Raw genomic sequence first — 16,867 nt, 5'->3', positions numbered from 1 at the left:
GAGATATCCATTCTTGATTTTAAAATTGCTAGTGATAGGAATCTAAAGAGGCCTTTATAATCTTTTCTTCTGCCTGGGTACTTGCAGATTGTAGCTAAAAATCATTCTTTCAAAATATTAAAATGCTGCTATGATACCATTTCACTGCTACATTTTCAACCCTTGTTTTTATAGCTTTTTTCCTGAACCCTCTCCAGTTTGTCCACATACTTTTTGAACTTTAGGCAATGACATTTGAAAAGATGGGGCTGGGGATTGGTTGCTTTATTTGTTGAAATCCATACTTTCAGTCTTCTATCTTGAAAATACGTTTTATATTGCTTTATATGCTTATCACCATCATAAATGCTTTTTCCATCCTAAGAGTAGGTAGGCTTTATTAACTTTAATTATTTAATTTTGAAAGGCTGTTCCAGAAACTTTCTCAAACTCCATTTTAAACTGTAATTTCCAGACTAAATTTATTCACGGTCAGCCTATACCTATTTGGGAGTCTTTTGCTGGTCATGTTTTCTGTCTTTTATAGCCTTAGGTCATGTTTTCTGTCTTGTATAGCCTTAGTGTTTCATTGATTGTCATCCCCTCTGTATGCCTTGACATATTTGAAGACAACAATCTTAATCCTTTAGTGTTTAATCCTTCACCCTTTATTTTGCACTCCTAATCAGCAAACCCTTTTTCTGCTCCTTCCAACCAAGGGTCCCAAGGATACTGAATCCTACCATTTCTTGCTTACTGTCCTGGTGCGATGAAGCTTGCTCTCCCTCCTGCATTACTGAACAGTTTCAACAGCAGACAGACAGTGGTTCAACTAGACTTACAGCATCTCCCCGATGAGAACTGGTCTATGAAATGTAAGTGGCAGTTTCACTGTGGGTGTTGCAAAACGAAAAGATCAATCACCCTATGTAGTCTTGTGAAAAAAGTTGTAAGTAGCTACTATCAGAGGAAGACTCTTGAGTTCCTGAAGCTGAGTGAAGATCCTCCCTTGTCTTATTTCAGTAAATACTTAAAAGTAATTTAATTTAGTAGTTACTTCTAATTTACATTAAGTGAAAACTAAGAACAGATTCATCCTTGACAGTCTGGCTGATGTACTGCAAACTGTTATGGCCCACAACCTAATAGTAACCCTCTTCTACCCCCATTTTCCCCTTGGTATAGCAATGTGCCTCAGTATTAACCTGTAAACAACCCTGTCGCTTTAGCTACTATCATGTGCACACTTCCAGAAAAACAAATTTTATCAGGCAAATTCGGATGCAGATTGCATTGGCTCAGGCCAGTTCTCGTTATCGTTATTGACCAGATCTATCCCCTGTTTTGCCAATGTGGATGCCCAGGCACCTCACACAGTTATCCGTGTCCCATGTTTACTTCTGAGGACGGCAGCTCACACATAGTTTGGTTTTGCTTTTTTATGTTAAACCCTTAACACATTTTTTTAGCAGTTGACATTGAGAGACTATGTCTTGGAACCTGACTAAATGAACCTCAGGCTATTTAATATTGGGGCAATGAAAATTTTTGGCATGGAATTTTTGTAGCACAACTGTTTGCTTCACGTTACCAGGTTTCATACTGTATCCTGTGAAGTCCTGAGCGCTTTCTGCCAATAGGAAAGGGGGCACTGGCCATTTTGCAAGAAGGGTTCTCTTATCTATGCATGGCCTAGCCACCAGTGACAGAATAAATTGTGTGCCATTTCCAAAGATTTAAACAGTACTTATAATAAAAGATGCCCTCCCCAACATTCATGTGGATTAAATACTATGCAAGAATGAGAATATTCATACACACAGCACAGAAAGAGTAGATCACTGAATTGCTTTTTTATTAGACACTACCTCATAGCCAAACAAAGGTCTGAGTTACTGACTGGAAACAAACGTTCTCCAGAACAAGCAGAGCCTGTTGGGTTTTTTCTAATAAATTTGTGTCTAATTTCCCTTCAGGCTCACCACAATGACTCAGGGCTCTACTGTCCACAGAGCCTGTAAACGTGGCTCCACATGACCCTCCGTTCTTCCCCAACAGAACCCTCCCAGCCCATCCCCATAACCCTGACATTAATTACTCAATGGACAACACTGAACATAAATGGGCTAAGCGCTGCGTGCTGGCCCTTGGGCACATGCAGAGAGTAACATGGAGGAACTATAAATGAAAACGTTTGGTGGGTAAAATACCATCTTGTACCTTTGGGGCTGACATTTAACAGGGAAGATCAGCAGAAAGGATGTTTGAAAGTAGCGTTACTGATATTTAAAGCTATTGCAAAAAAATAGACGCATTTGGCAAAGATACAGGCCTTTCATCAAGCTCGGCATGACTAAGCTTGTGTGAGCATTGAGCTCATAGCAAAATTCTAGCCCGACTCTGTTGTGAGGGTCACCGGATGGCAAAGTAATGTTATTTTTACCCCTCTGCAGCAGCCCACGGAGGAACTGCCGGCGGTCTGCAGCAGGGTCCCCCCCCAGCCATGGCGGCGTAGGGGCAGCGCCCCGGGGCTGGGCCGCCGGGTAGAAGGCGGGGGCGCTCCCCGCCCCCCGCGCCGGGCCGCAGCTCCGGCACGGGACAAAGGCGGCCGAGAGAGCGGGAGCGCGGGGGGATGACGGGCACCATCTTGATTGCAGCGGGCGACCAGCCAGGCTGCCTGAGGCGGCCCGGGAACGGAAGGTGTCCCCTAAGGCCCGGCCTTTTGGATCGTTATTCATTCAAAACCATACAAAACACCGCATTTCGCCTGCAGCGCTGGCTGCAGCCGCTTCCCCCTCCACCGCCACAGGGCGGCCGCTCCCGCGGGGCCGGGCCCAGCCCGCCGGGCCACCTGCGCCGCGGGGCGGGAGCGAGGCCCGGCAGCGGCCGCCCCCCTCAGCGCCGCGCTGGCCAGCAGCCGGCCGCTCCCACTGCCGCGGGCCGCGGCGGGGCGGGGGGGCAAGCGAGAGGCCGGCCGCCCTTCCCGCAGGGAACGCCCCGCTCCGCCGGCAGTGAGCCCCCCCCCGCCCGCGGCGTGGGCAGCCCCACCGCGCGCGGCGGGGGGAGGAGGGGCGGGGCGGGGCCGGAGCGGCCCCCACCCCGCGGGGGGCGGGCGGAGGGGGAGGGGGAGCCCGCCAGCGCTCCCCCCCGTGGTGACAGTTTCTAGAAGCACGTCCCGGCGTCCTTTGCGCTCTCAACATGGAGGAGCTGACGGTGGAAGTGCGCGGCTCTAACGGGGCCTTCTACAAGGTACCGGCGCGGGGAGGGCGCGGCGGCGGGGCCGGCGCCGCGGGGGCAGCGCGGAGGGCGGCCTCCCGGTGGTTTCCGCGCCCGGCCGAGGGCGGGCGGCCGCTGGTGGCCGTGAGGGGAGCCCCGCGCCGGGCCGCGGAGGAGGGAGGGTGCGGGGGGAAGGGCGTTGGGGGAAGGTGTCTGGGTGTGGTGGGGGTGGCGGGGGCTGCGGCGGGGCGCGGCTGGCGGGGGGGTGGCGGGGCCGGAGCGGGGTGGCGGGGGCTGGGGAAGGTGCTGCCGAGGCGGGGTGATACGGGCGCCTCTGGAGGGAGGTCAGTGTGGCGGTGAGGGAGAGCGGGGGGGCGGGGGGCAGATGCACCGCGCGGGGGTTTGCTCAGCCCTCGTCTTGGAAAGGTGTGTGGGGGTATTTTTGGAAGAAGTAGGGGCTTTGGGTGGGGTGGGATGGACTGAGGCGATAATAATAATTTTAAAATATTTTAAATAATTCTTTTAAGATTTCGAGTTTATTTATGTCAGCAGAAAGCTTCCTTCACCATCACCCTCCCTGGAATGTCAGGATGTTACAGGATCAATGCAGAATACTCTCAGCTGTTGCCCGTCACTCATTTTCCCCTAAGCCTGGCTTCAGATGTTTAAGAATCCCAGCTCTTTTTATGGCAATAGCCTTCTGTCTTCCTTTCCAGGAGGGCTGATTCCAGCCAGTATTGTGAGCACACAGTGTAGCTGTGTTCTGGGAGTATTTAATCTCAGGACTCTCTTTAGCTATTGTGCCTAACCGCATACACAGTGCAGAATTGCACATGCGATGTTGCACTGTGGGGTGTGGGGGTGTCCTTTTTTTCCCTGAATTTCCTGTGTGCAGCTGTGGATTTGGCTTGGAAGTCATGTGGTAATTGTACAGTATGTAAAGGCAGTTGGTGTCCAAGGGATTGTAACCAGCTGACTTCAGGAGTTAGTTTTTTTGACTGGCTGTCTATTAAAAGAGGCAAACAGGAGATACTCTTGTCAGGAAAGAATGTCATGGGATAAGCTATATCCCCTTTCTAGGTAAGCCTCTTAAATTTTTACCAAAACTAGTAGATAATAAATTTTGTGAATCAGATGCATTTTTAGTTGGACTTGAAATACCACATAGTAACCCACATCAGAATCATTTGTATTTAGAACAGGATACTTCTAAATAGCTATAGATTTAATATTTTTCCCTCCCACTGCCTATTAGGAAGCACAGAATTTGGAGATGCTCTTCTTAGCTTTCTGTTTTCTACCTTGTAAGCTTGGACCACTTTATAAACCATGGATTAGTTGTTTCTTCTGCTTAAGAAGAACGTGAGACTAATGGGAGTATTAGGAGGTGTACTGAATTCTTGGATTGAAGGGATCTGTGTGCACCGAATTTATTGCAAAAAGCCTGATTTAAAATCTGCAATGATGACGTCTCCCTCTAAGTCAGTCAGAATTGTCAGGCTTGGATTAGCACCATGATGTGTTTTAGCGCTGTGAACAGTGACTAACAAAAGCAGAAGTTTTACTTAAAAATGGCATTAATGGTTTTCAGATCAATGAAATGGGCATTAAGGCCTGTGATGGCATCTTTATGATGGATGAAGTCAGGTTAGAGTGATTGGACCCATAGCAACCAAAGCCCCAGCTCAGAATAATCCACTGTGGAGAAGTGGGGAAAAAAACCCAGAGAAGTCCCTAAAAAAACCAAAACCAAATAAACCAAACTGTAACACAATTTAAAAAGATGATTATTGTGAGCTAAATACAATGAAATGCGTGTTTCAGTGACTCCATTTTGTGGGTCTAAGTGTTCAGGTAGGCAGAGGTTATGCATGCATTTTGGGACTAAATAACACTCCTAGTAACTTTCTGTTACAAGTTTCTGAAGCAGAGGAGGGAGGTGTGTCAGTCTCATCTGGAAAGTACTCTTATTTTTGACCACTGATAGCATTGATAATAGCATTTGTAAGATAATAAGCTGATCTTCTCGAAGCTCCATGTCGCTGTATAGAAGGTGGCAAAAATTTTCTGAAGGGAAGAGCAGAATTTATTCAGTGGGATGAAGTTTGAGGTTTGCTCTCTGAACAGTCTGAATCCTGATTCATTAGCACAGCATACCTCCCGGTAAATGAGATGAGAAGGATCCTGCTATGCCAACAGAGATAAAAACCCAAAATAATTATGTAAACAATTACATGACAGAATTTTTTTAATGAGTTGTTAATACTCTCTGCAACTTAGATGTAGTAGAACGAATGTAGTGATTAAATCTGTTGGAGCATTATAATGGGGTTTTCAGTAGTTACTAGAGATAGGACCATGTATATAAATGATATTCTTTGTAGATTTTGTTCCTCATTTTAGTAAAATTCAATTTTAACAGGGAATTCTTTGTACATGTATTTATATGTATACACTATGGTTGCTGTAAATTAGTGGAATGCTGTTCTTTATTAAAATACATGAAAAGTCAAAATATTTTTTATGATGCATAGATCGGTGGACAGTAACTGCGTTATGGTAGACACCCCAAGATAACTTCACGCTCTTTTGTCCAGAAAACACTGTGATTTAAATTTAACCTCTCCAAACCAATTTATGCTGGTTTTTTCTCCCTTTGCTTTAAATAAATAATATAATCTAGAGAACAGGAGAGCATTTACCTTATATTTTATCCCAGATTCTCAACCAGTATACAGCAGAGTCAGTGTTCAGCCACTCCCTGCAGCTCAGAAGACTTTGCATATATCATAATATTGAGAAGCCATTTTCTTTAGAGAACAGATGGCACTGATGGGGCTCCAAGTGGTCATGGTCTTCTGAAAAAAGGTGAGGTTTGTGTAGTGGAACAGGGAGGAGAGTGGACAGGGGTGATGAACTGTACTAGTTAAGGGTTTGTATGTATTAGAAGTGTGGTGAGGACTTCCTTAGAGCAGAGCAGTTGATGCTTACTAGGTGAGTGCTAGATTGCAGTTTAGGTTTTGCCTTTGGGACAGAAGAGTAGAGGTTTGCTTTTGTGTTTTTTTTAATTTGAAATGGCCAGAAGTATCTGGATTTCTTTGGCCTCTAAGTGGGTTGAAGAGAGTGAAAGTTAAATACTCGCAGCCTCATCTTGGCCTGACTGCAGTATTTTCAGGATGATGATTCTCTGTGCCATTAATATCATTAAGTAAATCACAGATGGTTGGTGCTGGCAGAGACTATGGATAGAGGTCATCCAGTGCATACCCCTGCTCAAGCAGTGCCACCTAGACCCGATTGCCCAGGACCATATCCACGTGACTTTTGAATATCTGTGAGGATGGAGACTCCACAGCCTCTCCAGACAATCTGTGCTCAGGCACCCTCACAATAAAAAAAAAAAAAAAAAAGTTTGCTGTCATTCATACAGAAACTCGCATGTCACAGTTTGTGCCCATTGCCTCTTCTGCTATTTGTGAAGCATATCTGTGTAACTTTGGGCAAGAACGAGATGAAAGCTTCTGTTTCATCCAGTATCCCCATCGGCTTGCATATGTGCATTTGTATGCAAATTAGAGCCCTGGTTCTGCACATTATTCATGAGTTCAGGTGTCAGTTTTACATGAAGTGGATTGGGCCTTGCAATAAAATGCAGCCAAGGTACATAAATCTAACACAAGGTAACTTCCTCTACCTGGCTCCTTCAACAGCAGCTGAATAACTCTGAAAGGTCCATTACATTCTTCGTTGTGAGGACTTAACATGTGCTGAAAAACTGATTCTGGTGCATTGCATGCATTTGCACTCTTTTTTTTGTTCTAGAATAGTAGCTGTTCAGATTATGCAAGGGCATAAAATAGATTAAAATGTGAATTAGAATGAAACTCAACCTTTAGCGCTTCAGAATCCATAAACTTCCTTCTTGTTCTGTTCCTCTTTCAAGGGATGCAGCTGTTTTGGTAACAGGACTAACCAAAGTGCTGGTAGCAGGAGTTGGCATAGGCCTCAGGGTAGAGACTAGCCAGAGTATTACTAAGGGAAAAAAATGATGAAGGATAAGTACATGGCATTTCTCCACATGTACAGTCTCAAAGCACAGTGAGCAATTACGTGTGAGAAAAGGTTTATGCATCAATAAAAAAATATAATAGCTTTTTAATTTTTCTTAGAATTTTTAATTAGTGGCTTTGAAAACAACTCTGGAGTTCTTCTGAATGGTTTTTAGCTTGATGGCTATTAAAATAGGAAGCTGTCATTAAGAGTGTAGCTTACACATCTGTTTGTACCCAATTACTACACCAGGAAACATGGTAACTGGTTTTTTTTTTTTCCTAAAGAACTCAACTGTCTTAGAGTGGTCAACATTAATTTATTATAGCTAGCCTTAATGGGTGGGAATTTTCGGACATTTTAAAGTTGTTAACTGATGTCTTTAAAGTTGTGTAGACTGGTGAAAGAAGTATCTGTAATCATTACTGCTGTTGACAAGCCATTTGCTTGAACCTTTTAGGCTGTTAAAAGGGAGATGCCACAGGCAGTGATTATTGATCGCTGATGTACATCATCAGTGGAGGATGTCTGTCAGAAGTTCTGCCCTTTGGGAATACGTGTATGAAGAAAGCAGTATTAAGTAATGTGTCATTTAGACTTAAGTGAATAAGCCTAAATGAGGGGATTTGGTGCTGATGTTCTTGCATAACTGTCATAAGGACCCTTGAATTTACATGTGATAATTATGATCGTGAATGGAAATAAGCAGTAATGTCATAGATTAAACTGGTTGCTAAAATTGATGTAATAGTTCAGGATCTTTCTTACTTGATGCCTGCTTGTAATATTTGTGTTTTGCAGTGAACTACATCTGCTTTGTCAATTCCTTGTATATGCAGGTGCAGCTAATCACTTTAATGAATATAATACTTCATGAAGTTCAGTCCTTTTTGTCCAGTGATTTGATTATTTACAAGTTTCCTGTGTTTTCTATGATTCCCGCCTGCCGGGGGTCAGCGTAGGATACATCCATTTATAATATTTCATGTATTGGTTATATGAAACAGTTGTGTATGAATGTTAGTTAAAAATACTAATGGTTCTTGTTTCTGAAAGGAGGGAAAGGATTCCTAATTAGATACAGGCTTTTTGACCTTTATGTTAGTAATTCAGAAACAGTCCATGGTACCAGATGCCAAAGTATTGACCATTTTAAATTTGCTCAGCAGTGGGTAATGGTCATAGTATAGTTTTTAGTGTGCAGGTATGTGTCACTCAAAAGCCAGCACAGTGGCTATCCCTGGAAAGAATGCAGGAAAATTAACAGCACCTCGTGTTTAGATGGGACTGTCCTACTTGTGGGTCAGATAAGAAAGCAGAATGAAGAGGGAGCTTGAATTGCACTGTTACACAGATTTTGTGACTTTGCCTGGAACTGGATTTTAAAAAACCACAACTGTGTGTATATATGCAAGCATACAGTTCACTGTAAGGGCACTTCAGTAAGTCTTGATCCGTTTATGTTATCAGCAGATCTTAATCCTAAATCCATGAGCAAAACCCAGGTAAAAGGGAAGGAGAGTGTGTGTGTGTGTGTGTGAAGGGATGAAGTCTCAACTGTAGTGATTTTGGTGACAAATGATCTGTTCATAGTTTCCTGTCCTTTTGCTCATACATAAGACTGTGTGGCCCTGTGTTAGATTTTCTGGATCACTGATCCCAAACCTAGGCAAGAGTCCTAGCGATATTACCCTGCCTTTTACAGGTGCCAGTGGTGGGAGCCTGGCTTCTGCCAAGTGAGTGGCAGGGGCAGGTCTGAGCCAAAGTGCCTGGGGAGCCAGCACGACATTAATAGCCTAGCTTGTAGTACAGTATAGTCTCCCGTCTGCCTCATGAGCTGGGCTGCAGCAAGTGGGGCATACATGGGCTTCCAGAGATCCAGCTCACAGCGTAAACCGGATGACTGACACTAATATCTGGACAGTCCAAATTGGAAGTCTGGCAAGATGAAGTCACATCACATTTTCTTTGCTTCCTGCCGCCCACAGTCTTGTATGTGGTATAAAACACACGCAAATGTTACATGCAAGCTTTCATGTTGATAATACTACTCGTCGCTGCGTGGTTTTGGTGCCAGTGAATTTATTGATGATGTGTTTGGTGGTCTCTTGTTAGCTCTGCCTCATCACCTCTGTTTGTAATGAGGATACATGGAATGATGTGTAAGGAACATAGAATATTTCAAACTTAAGTATTGGCATTCTCTATCTTAGGCAACACTGCTAAATTAAATTTCAGTAATGGAGTACCTTGTTCATTTGAGCAAAAGTTAATGTGTTGCATCAGTACTTCATTTAGTATAAAATGTTTCTGATCAGACATGACTAGTGCAAGCTTAGAGTACAGATCTATTTATATCGGTTACCTCACTGATAAAGAACTCCTTCAAAACTCCTACTTGAGGACGAGGATGTTTACTCTTCTGTTTAATGTTTATCACACCCTTTCTGAAAAAATCCTTGTGAATTTATAGGTTTTAATATTAACTTTAATGTTAGAAAACGTGTTTTATATTGCAAAACACCTTAATACCACAGGTTTTTTGTACAACCTTTTTTTGAAAAACTCTCTATGGTCTCCCTTTAAAAATTACACTAAATGTCATCCTGACAGGCATGAAATCTATTTCTCTTGTTTTTATCTTGGAATTGTAGGTGAAAGCTGATAATGCTTATAGTAAAGCTTGGGGTTGTAGGTAGGAAAGTAGTATGCAGGAATTCTTTTGACAAATCTTTTGATGATACTTTTGGCATATTTCCTGGCAGTAAGGGAATTATTTCTCATAAAACGGCATTTAAAACCTATATTGCATTCTGATCATTTCTAGTTGTATTGCAAATGAACCATACAATCTGTAGTACTTCATAGACTGCTGTGCTTCAGTTACTGCAAATGTGACAGCTGTAGAGAAATTTATAATAGTAAGAATTATATTTGGGACTTTTTACTTTTATGTTATTCCTTCACTGTTAGTCTTGTGTTTAGGCAGGCTGTGATCAGACTTTTCAGGCCTCAGCAGTATAATTATTTAAATAATTATGTAACTTTAATGCTTTACATATGTCCCATTTGTCACTTGAAGTATATATATACTTGATAAAATATTATATTTGAGTTTGAGTGTTTATATATATATATATATAAATATTGTGGAGTGAAAGAGTTTGACAATGTCAAGTGAAAAAGCTGTTCAGGTAATGTCAAGCAAGTTCCTATGTACAAGTCTGCTAGCCATGAGTCTGCATTACAGTCTCATGGGAAGAGCAGTGTGCACACTTTGAAGTGAAAGACTTCCCTGTGTGAAGGAGTTCCTGAAACCCCCATGGTGGTGTAAAATGTACAAACTCTTGGTTGGAATTTGTACTTTCGATTTTATTAAGAAGTGTGTAATGTTTCCGTTTGTGCAGCTGACGTTTGTGCAGTGTCAGCTGTTAGTCTGCTGTTAGTCATACCTGCATTATTGTTCCACTTCAGTCTTCCCATTCTTCAGCAGGACGTTGGCTTGAAAATAAGTTGAATATTAAATGTGTTTGTGCTGTCATGCAGAAAGCCAGACTTTACCTAGTAATGGACTAATTGTCTGAAATCCTGGAAAGTCAGTGCATTGGGGATTCCTTCTTTTCTACTTGTTTTGTCTTATTAATGAAACCTGCAGCTAGACAGTGGATTCAGGATTTTCTGAACTCTGCAGAGCATTGTTCTGAATGTTTTTCAGGTGTTTTGTGGTGCCTGATTTTGAATCTGAAGTTTTGTTTGTTAATAGAGGAAAGATAACTGAATTCAGATCTGCAGAACAAATTTTCAGTTACTATAGGCAGGCCCTAGAAATATATCCATATTCCCCCTCCCCCCCCCTCATATTGACTACTGGGGGAGCATGTAGTAACGTAAGTAAGAGGTAACATTCAGCTATGGAATAAAGCAGCATAATGAGGTGAAGACTAATACTGAATCACAGACTCTTGGAATGCAAATAAATGGCTGTCCATAGCAGGGAGTTAAATCCCTTTCTGTAAATACTGCTTTATGTTAACTTGTCATGCCTCTGAATGATGGACTGCATGGCCTTGGTGTGCAGTCCTGTGACTCTGGCATTTTGTGCCTGGATAGAGTTTAAGTGAATTGTAGTAGAACAAATTTTCTGTGCTTTATGTTACGATATTTCATCCACATGTTGGGGCATATTTAAAGGGGACATTGATAGCATAAATTTGGTAAAAGTTCTGCATTACCTCTGTTGTTAGCTAATGCATACTTGAGGCAGTAAATTTTGTATGTTTTTTGCATCTTCAGACAGACAGAACTTGAGTCTGCCTGTCCAGTTTACCTGTCCAGAAACTTTCTTGAAACAAAAAGGCCCTGATTGTGGGTGTACTTCATTGCCAACTGTTTCAGTTGCTTACCTTTCAAAGAAAGAGATTTGCCTGCCTTTCCTTGCAGTGGCAGGATGGCCTTTGAAAGGGTTTATTTTATTGGGAACACACTAGGTGGTTCAGTCAGGTTGGCTTCTGTGATTTTCTGGTTACCTGCTTTGTTCAGGGTTACCAGTGTGTGTTCTGCTAGAGCCGGTCTTTTGTGTTGCTGGCAGATGGTTTCAAGTGAAGCTCAGGGAGCGGAAAAGCAGGTTTTGAGGAAATGCCTGCACAGCATTGCCCGAGTAAGAGTTCAGGTAAAAGGAGATGTGTTCGTTTAGGGCCTTTGCAAGCAGCTGTCAGCGTGGGCTCCTTTACTGTCTGTCATTACACTGGGTGATCTCCTGTGTCAAAATTATCTTTCCATGAGCTGGCATGGCACATCATATGGCTGTGGGCTAGTGGCTCCTTGCACAGTTGATAATGTTCTTCATCCACCTCAGCTGGCAGTTTCTTAGGTGGATATAATCCATTCAGCAGATTTCCTGGAACTTCTCTTAACATAGCTATGCAACTCTCTCACTCCTTTAAAACCAGGTTCTTCCTTGACCTCTTCTGCTTGGGCAAATACCAAGCTCTAGCAAAAGCAGGAGTACTTGGAAAGATGTTTCTTGTCCCTTTGCTATTTTTTGCCACATGCCTTCCTGCCTTAACCAAGAGGTGTAGGAACTTGTACTTGAGTACAGCTGTATTTATTGGGTGGTTGGTTGTCTTCAGGTCTTTGACATAATCAGTGCCCCCTGAAGAAGCCCTTTGTCTTTCAGAAGAAAGAAGGGGAAGTGGGATTTCTCCTTAATTGTTCCTGAGATCATAATAATGTGATACAAAAAAAAAAGTGAAATATTGTATTCTCTGTTTTCCTGTGAGATCCTACAGGTATTTGGCCTCATACAGCTCCCAATTTGGTACTTGAGAGATGATGCTTTAACTAGCTCTGTGGCAGGCTGTATTGCTAAATTTTACCCAACCTGCAGTCATACCATTCTGAAGGATGGTTGTTTGGATTTGGTTTCTTGTTGAGAGCACCCATTAAGCGAATAATGCTATGCTCAGCTCTTTGACATAGTACTGCAAGTTGTACTAATTGCCCTGGGCCTGGATCTGTCTCCTTTTATTCCTGTAAAACAGTTGTAGGTACCTGTAGATAAAATAATAAACTCTTGAGTTTTCAGTTGTAAATGTGCTGGTCAGATTTCAGCAGTCATTTGGAACAATCCCTGTGCACTGTATTTCTTAGAATAGCCAACTAAGAATATCAGCAACCTCATGTGAAGAGTTGGGTTGTGTCTTGGAAACTCCTACGCTGGAACCCTAGAATTAGTGGTGGTCTGCTCTTTGGCTTAGTTTCAGGCTGTCTTGAAATTACTGCCTTGTTTTGATTTTACTTGCATTCTTGTAATAAAAATGTTTTTGTTTTAGGGATTTATCAAAGATGTTCATGAGGACTCGCTCACAGTTGTATTTGAAAACAAGTAAGTATTTTATTTTAAAAATAAATCATTTGGGTGTTACGTTGTTATTTTGGTTTTGTGCTGTTGGTATTGTGTGTGTTTGTTTTGATACGAAGAGGAAGTAGCATTAGAAAGGTAATGGTTTTAAAAGTACAGGCTCACTGTTCAGTTCACAGTCTCCATGAACTATCTTCTTGAATTGCTGTATCAGAATTCAGCTCCTCAGTTACACAGTCTTTTACACTTTTGGTATCTTTAGCAATGTCCATAGATGTGACAGCCAAATTTAATTAAAACAATTATCCATGACAGAGGCCTGATACTGTTAGACTAAAGCAGAAAAAGATGGAAAATACCACAGTACTTCTGCCTGTTTCATTCTGGTTGTGAACACTGACCAGTATTGCTCAGATCAGATACACTTCTAAAAAAGCAAAAATTCTGTATCGTGAGAGTAATTGATATTTTCTCTTTAATTATTAAGAAAGTAAGTATACATACATATCCAGTCTAAAGACCTGTTCTTTTTTTAGTGGAAAAGGAGTTTGAATCTGTAAGCAAACCTGGAGAAAGAATTATCCATGAGGGCCTCTTCATTTAATGTATAAACACAGCAGTGCAACTAGGGGCTTGTAGTGGCAAGTCAAAGATAATCCATGGGATGGTAAAGTATGAATGAATAAGTGGTGTTCAGCATTCAGACTGATAACACTGTGGATTACCTGGGAGATTCCAGGGCTGATTTAAGATACTCTGGGAGCTACATTTTCTTTCCTGTTCCCTTCCAGTTGCTAGGTGGAGATCCTAAAAATGCATCCGCTTTTGATGTGAAAATTTTTACTAAAGTTGCCAGCACCAACCTGTGGATTAGTCTTTGACCCTTTCTTCAAAAAAGATTGCTGGGTAATAAAGGCAGTACTAGGGAGTGTGCAAGTGTATGTTTTTACACAGCATTTTAGAATCTTGAGGGTGTGTATGCATATACATACATGTGTGTATAGAAGTAAATCTGGAGGGAGTGGGGAAGAAGTAATTCTAGGGTTTACCCTGCAAAGTCCAGTCTTGATTTCTTTCTAACCTGTGTTTTCTAGCCCTTTTATGAAGAGTAGTTAGAATGTCAGGTGGCAAATATAATTTGTACTAACAGTTACTGGGGTGTTTATGGAAGTTGTTACTGTCTTCTGGGTTTTCATACCCCCATCCCAGAACTCAAATAGAAAGAACAAATTGGGTCCTTCATCCTGTCCATGGTCTGTGACAAATCTTTAGTTCCGTATTCAATGTGCATACCTTTTCTTTAAGGTAGGAGGCTCTTTGCCTTCAAAACGTATACTTTCACATCAGAAACCAGGTAAGCTAAAGGAAGCGCCTATGGTTCACAGCTGGAGTCTTAATTGCTGGCAAACACGTTTCTGGTGTTCAGTGTCCATGTCATCCATTTGTTTTGCAGAAAGTCTGGTGGCAGCGGCCACGTTCCAAAAAAGATAGGCTACAACGTATGTAGAATGTTTTGCTGACTAAATATAGGCCTGATCAGGAAGTGAGTATACAGTTTTAGTCACATTATTCTGTGATGTAGATCTGACAAACTATTACCCTTTTTACTGAGTTAAATGCATAAGGGCTTTAGTAGAACTGAAGTCAGCAAGGGTGTCCTGTCCTGAATGCATCATTTTGTTGTGATAGTGATCAGTGCTAGTGAAGTAAACGCATCTACTCTGCTAAAGGCAGTCTGAATTGTCAGTTTGCATTTTCTGCGATTGTTAACAGCTATCGTAAGGTTCCCGAAGTTAGTGGCCTAGCGCAGACTGCTAATGATAATTTTGTGGCCACAGCAATAATTAGTCTCTGGGCAGATAATCCTTGATTCTTTTAAAAGAATCTTTTTTTTTTGGAGGTGAGGAGGCAGAGAGTGAACACAGAAGCTTCAGGAACTGGAAAAGTCTTACTGTGTAAGATAGAAAATGAGATCTTGAGGTGCAATGTCATGAGGCTCATTGGAGTTTGAAGCAGCCACATTGAAAGACAGACTTCTCTGTTGGAAGAAGCAAGCACCTCCCTTTTTTGTAATTTGTGCCAGATATTTGGGATAATCCTTCTGACTGTTAGCTGTCAGTTCTGCCAGATCCTCTTGGCAGGTAATTTGTAGCCAGTCACGAGTCATTTCTTAAAACATCTTGTTTTGTATTTCATCAGTGAGATGCTCCAGTTCTTGACTTTTTGCCATTAAAACTTTGACAACTCCTATTCTGAGAACTGAGCTTTCTGTGCCCTTTCCCACTGTTATTAAAAAAAACACAAAACATCTTGCAGCTGACTAGGTAATTCATTATTGGCCCATCCATTTCTGGGGGATGAGGTTCCTTTAGGTGATTGGAGATGGAACCAAAAATAACCTGCTGCAACTTCAAGCAGATTTTATTGAAGGTACAAGGTCTCTTCAGTCATAGCATGTCATTATGGGCTGTTTATAACTTTCTGTAAGCTCCTGTTTGCTAGATTCTTTATCTACAAGGTGCAGTTGAATAGGGAACTTCAGGCAGCTCATTTGAGTTTGCAGTGGTTTTGCTGCCATTGTTCAGTAGTCATTATTACGCTCACACTTTCTGAACTGAGGTTTTATATACCTTATAATTTAGGAACGCATTTTGTCTTCAGATGCTGTTTGCCTTTGCGTCTATGAGAACAGTAACTTTACAAAGGTGGGGATGGGAAGGAAAAACCCAAACCCTGAGTTTAGTGGCAATTATAGCTGCAGCCAGGGCAATTGAATTGCAATTGATTTTTGTCAACCTCTTTCACTGTTTCTCAGAAATCAAATGAGATTTAAATAATGTCTTATGGCCAAAATACCTTCCAATTTCAACGAAAGCTATCCATAATCTTCATGGGTCTTTCCTTGTTTCTCAAAGTTCCACTATAGTTAAAAGAAAAATAATGTGTATAATAATGGCTGGAGCAAAACTGTGTATGGATACCTGACATCTTTATTAAGTGAGGTACTTCAGCGTAAACTGTCTTTTCAGAGAAAACATAGGAATGTACCCATCTTGCAGAAAGTTAAAGAAGTGCCTTTTGCTCTTAATTAACACTGAGACTTGTTCTGCTAATTTAGCCTGCTCTGCATGAAAGTGAGGAGGAAAAAAACCCACTTGAAGTAATCCTTACTGGTACAAGTTAGTTCTGGATCCTGTCTGTACCTGATGTGAACTTTAAGATGGGCATAGGAATGATTTGACAGATATTGTCAAACTCTCTTAGGTGTTCCAAGTTGGTAAGTTTTTTGAGGGATGTTTTTTTCCCTGTATTTCAAGCTGTGTAGAGACTTCGAGTGGGTTTCTGATTAAAAGAGTGAGGAACAGCCAGTGTTGTTCTGTGGCATTCACAGAGTAGAAGGAAGAGGAATTTCAGGAGAATGCAGAGGATGTGAGTTGCTCCAGTAGTCCTTGTAAAATACATTTCTGTAAGTGAAATGCTTTGTAGAGCCAGCTGCAGTAAGATAAGTAGCTGTTCTATACAAGAAGGTAAAATTTTAATTTCGTGTGCCTAGTAATAATTGATAGACAGATATAAAGGTGTGTTTTTACTGAATCTGTTTGCCCGACACTTAGTTGGGAGCGTTAACAAGTTTGTGGGTAGGAATGTGAAGTTTTGTGAACAACCAGAGTCAGATCTTCCTGGAATACTTCAAACATTGATGGTAGGCAGTTGAAATGTTAAGTATGAGGTGAAGAAATGGATGAACCCCATGTTGAAGTG

The 16,867-nt window shown here is 41.9% G+C and overlaps 1 protein-coding gene and 1 long non-coding RNA gene across 10 annotated transcripts in view; both read left to right on the top strand.

Moving 5' to 3' along the window:
• Nucleotides 1-510: 510 nt before the first annotated feature.
• Nucleotides 511-16,867, top strand: part of FXR1 (FMR1 autosomal homolog 1) — a 57,573-nt gene continuing 41,216 nt past the window's right edge. For 8 of the 9 annotated variants that reach the window (XR_005107148.1, XR_005107147.1, XR_005107146.1 and 5 more), the window contains exons 1-2: nt 3,104-3,228; nt 13,077-13,129. Coding sequence is in view for 4 of the 9 variants with exons in the window: in XM_037406195.1 (XP_037262092.1) it covers nt 3,178-3,228; nt 13,077-13,129 (104 nt within the window). In the remaining 5 variants the exon portion in view is untranslated. Of the gene's footprint in view, nt 855-3,103; nt 3,229-13,076; nt 13,130-16,867 lie in introns of those variants that run through there. The other variant, XM_037406198.1, reaches the window with a different exon arrangement.
• On the top strand, nt 3,600-6,585 carry LOC119156466. Its single transcript, XR_005107154.1, has 2 exons — nt 3,600-6,063; nt 6,415-6,585. It is a non-coding gene; the product is annotated as an uncharacterized LOC119156466 (long non-coding RNA).

The sequence above is a fragment of the Falco rusticolus genome, chromosome 13 (genome assembly GCF_015220075.1).
Source record: "Falco rusticolus isolate bFalRus1 chromosome 13, bFalRus1.pri, whole genome shotgun sequence".
Lineage (NCBI taxonomy): Eukaryota > Metazoa > Chordata > Aves > Falconiformes > Falconidae > Falco > Falco rusticolus.
The sequence above is the reverse complement of the archived record's forward strand: the minus strand, read 5'-3'. Positions and strand labels throughout refer to the sequence as shown.